The sequence below is a fragment of the Pocillopora damicornis genome, chromosome 12 (assembly GCF_964200805.1).
Source record: "Pocillopora damicornis chromosome 12, jaPocDami1.2, whole genome shotgun sequence".
Lineage (NCBI taxonomy): Eukaryota > Metazoa > Cnidaria > Anthozoa > Scleractinia > Pocilloporidae > Pocillopora > Pocillopora damicornis.
Window position 1 is genome coordinate 17,017,539 of NC_142681.1, and position 6,015 is coordinate 17,023,553.

Below are 6,015 nucleotides of genomic sequence, written 5' to 3' on the forward strand. Positions count from 1 at the left end.
CTTTTCCAGTCCTCTGCAGCCGTGTCAAAAAGGCTCCAAAGAAGACTGGTAATGGATGGCTATGGATTCAGATGTGGTAAGTGTTCAAGTAACGTTCTTTGATAGACCATCCTTGATACCCTTTTTCAGTTGACGACGCTAATGCGTTTGTGCTAAGAGAATATTCAGTCTTGTTTCCTAACCCATGGCTCACTTTTCTTGAAAACATAAACACATTGCTTAAATATTTTTGCTGTTCGCGAATTTATGAGTTTTACTGCAAAGGTACTTCTCGGCTGTTGAATTAAAACTCGAAATAATTACACTGGAGATAACTGATAGACAGTCTTCCCTTGAAACTTTTTTTATTGACAGAAATCTCTCTGACCCCATACGTATAAGATGATACAGACAGTCGTTTTCAAAAAAACTGCCAATGCATCTTTGCTTGCACGTTTTGAATACATTCCGCCGAAATTGTTCGCTTCCGATGCTTGGATCATGCCGTGCGCGCGGTTATTCAAAGATCCCACATCTTCGCGACATATCTGACTTTCAGTGTTCTCGTGGGTACTATGATTTTTGACAGTTGGGACACATCGAGGTATAATGCCGAAGCAGCGAGTTTTATTCGATACGACTTGTACACTGTCCAAATACGAATGACTTGCATCTGCATGATGTCTTTGTTAAATGTAAACACAAAATATGCTAATTACGCTTTACACAGTAGACAAAACACCGTTGCACAATACCATGCGTTATTGACCGAGCGTGAAGCAAAGATTTTCTTCGTTTTTATTAAAACACCCGAAGAGAACGGGTCTAATATCCAGTCATCTTGACCGAACAAGCTTGGTCTATAAAAGATTTATTATATTGAAAACATATTTCGCTTTAGTTAATAAGAATCAAATATGAATTGTTTGTCGCTAGAGCCGGGAAAGAAATTTAAGCCAGCTGTTTTTGTTACAGAAGTAAAAAACGCGCCAAGTGCATTGTTGAGTTCTATAGGCACGTGGGAATTTTTAAGAACACGAGAGAAGTGCACTCGTGTGACGTAAGGCGCGTGCTTTGTGTAAATATGACATACTCGTTCTGACCAATCAGGGCGCGTGCATTTCTCTGAACATTTTATAAAGCGCAATAAACCTACGAGAGTCCTTTTGTTTTGCTTACAAAATGCAGCGACATACTTGCGCGAGAGTGGGCGGCTGTGCTCAAAATAAGCATTTTTGAAGTTTATATAATTGTGTACCTTGGTATGGGGAAGTCTAAACCATTTGTTACCGTTCTCGTTTAAATTTGTAACAACACTGCACTACCCTTCAGACAAGAGACCAAAGTATAGCATCGAGTGAACGATCTAACACTACAATATATATGATACGCTACAGTATATGAATATGCTTAGAACAACGGGAAAATTTCAGCCAACTTTTACGGCAACACTGTTTCAACAACTTTTTCATGTACTAATCCGACTCAGATCAAGATTTAAGCCTCTAGCTGGCGTCTGTATTTGCAGCAAGATTTCTAAGCTTGTGTATTTCGCGTCAATATTTGCGATATTCAGCACGATAAGGTTGTTCAAGGGAATAAGGCACATGAAGCCGCTTGCTATGCCTGCCGCTGCTACTATCTAGAAGAAAGTAGTTAGGTCATTTGACAAAAAGATAGCAACCGAAGGAATGGTGGCTCTGACAGCTATCATCGAAATAGCCCCGGTAACAAACAGAAACCCGACAACGAATTGTGTCGCCCTTAAATTTTTTGGATTTGCAATCATCAACAATCCGATTGCGCCCAAATTAACATCCAACAAAGAAAGCTTGAATGCTTTATAGCTTGCACCAATGGCAACTCCAAAATTGAAAACGATCTTGTAAAGAATTACGTGTATGGTTCCATTTCGAACAGCAGCGCCTGCAGTTCATAGGGGGAATCAAAGTAACGAGAAAGGTGGTGATGCGGTGAGAAGACCATACAAGTTTAAATTCATGATGATATCTTGAGCTGTTAATGGTAGTTAAGCCCACGCAAAGGTTTGTAGCGAAGTGATGGAAAGGCTCATAAATTATACGTAACCCTCGTATTGAAAACGAGGTAGGTGGTCATTCCGACACTATATTGTTGCATTTTGTGCATATTTTTGTTGTATATTGTCATGAGAATACCATATACGCCGTGCAAAGAACTTTATTGGTAACGCACAGCAAGTTCCGTGCTGGAATCTGCATAATTGGCCCTCTTTGTGATGAAGGATGGTGGTAGTTCCCTTTTTGAAGTTGAACTTGTGCATTGTTCACAACAGTTGGCGGATTCCTGACCAGGATATCCTTCCCTATGTAACGCAATTGAAGTTGGCTTCTGAATGAAATCACGGATGTTGATCCTTAGCCCAGCATAAAACGAGCGTTAGACATGAAAGTTGTAAATCTTCCCAGGATCGCCTAGCAGTTTCTCCTCGACATATCATAGTTTTGAATTGAATAGGTTGCCTCAATTTTTTAAAATTTCTGAAAAATATTCGACAAGCCGGTCATTCCAGTCATTCAGTCATTTGAGAACCTTGATCGGCAGAGCGTACCAATTATCGCGAAACAAAACAAAATTGACAGTTTTCAACAAAATGTAGCTTTATTCTAACCTTAAAGCACAAAATCGCTAAAGCTTGCCAACATACAAAGCTTGTTTCATGCACAAAAGATCGTTTACCCACAATTTTGTCTTTTCAGCTTGAGGTTGTTTATAATCTTAATTAAAGATTCCATTTCGATTGTCTCCGATTTCTATATCATTTAAGTCTTTTGAGTGATGATTTATCCGTGAAAATGAAAAATTTTGGCGAGAGAAGAAGGAATTTCTTCCATAAAATGAGTGACACTTTTCCGTCGGACTGGCTTTATCACTGAGCAGTTAGAGCAATGGTATTTTGAATTTGCTTATTTGTAGAGCCGGATTTCTTTTCTGACTAATAATTGACAGAACCCAAACGGCTAACATATTGCATGTCGTTCGCTTGTCAAGCTGACATTCCAGTTTTGCTTGAGGGCGATTCGGTTCACTACAAAGAATTCAAGCGTGTAGAAGAGCACTGATTTTCCTTTAATTACCTTGCATCGACGACATGCCTTCTACTTTGCGTCTTTATCTTGCAAACGTTTAACCTGAGGACAAGATTACTCGACACTTCTATCTAAGCCGACAGTAGTGCATCATTTTCTTCTGTTTGTTTGTCTTGGGTTCAAGTGTTATCTTGTATTTCAACACCTTTCGTAAAATTTCTTTATTCCTTTTTCTGTGTTGTCTAATACTACAAAGAGAGTTCATTACGTCGATGATAAATGTAACATTAAAGTTTTAACGCATGGTATCTTGACTTAGTAGCTCACCACACTCAGAGAGTAATATCCCTCCGATACGGTTTGAAGGGATTCAATCGAAACGAGGCTTGCATAATCATATTCAACGAGGTTCATTCATCAAGCCATTCATTGAAACGTTGTAGCGCGTACCTCATGGTATTCTGTTATGTGGGGGCCGACTGATTACATTACGTTTCTCATATTGACACCTTTCCTTCTCGTTACACTCTCTGTGCTGATTGCCCTTTTGCTTATATGGTTATTCTTTAAGAACCATGCCAGAAGTATCCAGCGCTTCGTCCTTAAAAACGTGTTCAGCGAAATTTTCAAAGAGGAGCAGAAGGCTGATGGTTCCGGAGAGACAGTGTTTCTGTTAAAAGGCATTAATTTAGCGGCCGATAAAAAAACCTTGTCAAAGACTTTAAACGGGTTTTCGTTGTCGCTTGTTATGTTAGCCTATGTTGTGGGGACCATGTTTTGGCAGCTTCTTCTGCTCGAGGTAAGCCATAGCTGCGATGAAAACGACACAACAAGGGTTTGCTACGCACGCATCGCAGGAAAAGTTGGGCCACACGATTCTGTGAACTGCAGTACTCCTGCCGTTCAGAATGGGACCATCCCGGTTGTCTGCTACAAACTTGTTGTCGATATTGGAGTGGCCACAGGTGCAAGTTATGGAGCATTCAAGCTTTTCTTGTTTGCCTTTAATGTGGTCACTAGTGGAATTCTTATGGTTAAAACAACAAGAGTTCTGAAAGGAATACAATGGAGCACAATGATTGTGTTGATACTAGTGAGCGTTTTAATGCTTCTAATAGCTTCAAACGTCATCCATGTCAGTATTGACTTTAAGTCGGACATCTGGGTCTTGAGCATACAGATAATACTTGTTGTGTCATCTACCAGCTTTCTCGTGTTATACCTTCCTTGGAAGGAACTCATCAGACCAAATCCAAATGAAAATAACGACGGAGGAGAGCAGGACATTGCAGAAATTTCACCAATATTGTCTTGAACAATCTGGTTCACTTTATGCTTGCATAAAAAGTTGTAAATCTGTGGGTCGTTCCATGACAAAAAAAAAACGTGACGTTATTTTGATGCAACCTCTCGTAAACACCGTAACGTTTGTAATTTGAATATGTTAACGTAAACACAATCTCCCTGTAGATGACGGTTTTTAGTTACTGAAGCAGGTATCCGCAACGTTCAAAATAGTCTTCAAGGGAAGCTAGTTTTTTATTGACGAGAACAGTTGAGGGATATAATTTGCTATCGAATTCAAGTCTCAAGACAAAGCGGAATATATCAGAATGAGCACATTTCCGTGGCATGTATGTTCATGTTTATTCCGTTTGTTTTCATCTATATATTTAGTTTCAAATGTTGTTTCTCGCTTTTTATGGATATGTTAACGAAAATATAATCTCCCTGTAGATGGAGGTTTTTCGTTTGCTGAAGCAGGCATTCGCAACATTCAAAATAGTCTTCAAGGGAAGCTAGTTTACAAACAGCTCGTTGACGAGAACAGTTGTGAGATTTAATTAATTTAATTTGCTGTTGAATTCAAGTCACATTTCCGTGACATCTACATGTTGATATACTGTACCGTTTGTTTTCATCTATATCTCTGGTTGCAAATGATTAGAATAAAGTGCACTGATTTCATCTGAAACATTTTGCTGAGCACAGTATTATATTTGGTGCGCATTGAACGTAACGTACGGCAATACTAAACATACGCCTCGGTAGGCAAGACTTTCGTTGTAACAATTTTTTCACATGGCAGTGTGCAAGCAAGCATGCAATTACGTCAGTCGCTTCGCCAAATAACCATAACCTGGTTATCAACAATAAATCGCTGTGGCAAATAATGAAAAGCTTACGCATCAGATTTGCCTATATAAAGCGAATGAACTGACAGAGTTTCAATTGTAGAGGCATAAAGATATACACACTTGGAATCTTCAATCACGAGTGCAAATTCAGTATCGGAGAAACTGCGCACCTACCCCTCCCCTTGCCCAACATTAACCCAAACTTGTTATCAGTCAACTGCTGTTGGATTAGGGGATGGGTAGGTGCACAATTGCTCAGATACCGACATTCATCTAGTTTCTTTTCGTCTCATTTCCAGTCAATTACAAATATAAAAAAACATTAAAATATATCTATTTTCAAAAAGGAAGTCTCTCAACGGAAGGCTTTGTAGCTGAAATACTATGAAAGGGAGAAGGGTCTTCCCGATACCACGCCTTTGTTTCGGTCAGTGTGACAGTTGCGGATTTCGCTGTATTAAGTTGATGTATGGAAATTCTCTCATGATCTTATTTCGAATGAGTAATGATGCAAATTGTGACTTCAAACTCTTAGCTTCGAACAAAAATGATCACCCTGAGATTCAAGGAATATCAAGTCATTTTGGAAATAGCAAAATATTGTAAGGTTGTAATTACAAACAGCGCGTATACGTCTTCCTCATTTATACTGTCATGTCTGTAATGAAGTAAACAAAAAGAGGCAGCGAGTAGCGCCACAATAATATATAGCAATATGTCAAGTCGATATCGCTGTAATCGCGCAGTCAAAATCAAATATATCCGTATAGGGCAATTACATGCAGTTTTATTTTATTAGACTTGTGTGACCATGCCTGGGGAGCGTGACA

At 39.2% G+C, this 6,015-nt stretch overlaps 1 protein-coding gene across 1 annotated transcript; it reads left to right on the forward strand.

Annotated features, from left to right (window-relative positions):
- LOC113675569 (uncharacterized) lies at positions 1 to 5,022 on the forward strand. Its single transcript, XM_027192163.2, has 2 exons — positions 1 to 76; positions 3,619 to 5,022. Exons 1-2 carry the CDS (start codon positions 56 to 58, stop codon positions 4,360 to 4,362), a joined length of 765 nt encoding a protein of 254 aa, XP_027047964.2. The 5' UTR covers positions 1 to 55; the 3' UTR covers positions 4,363 to 5,022.
- The last annotated feature ends 993 nt before the right edge of the window (positions 5,023 to 6,015 follow it).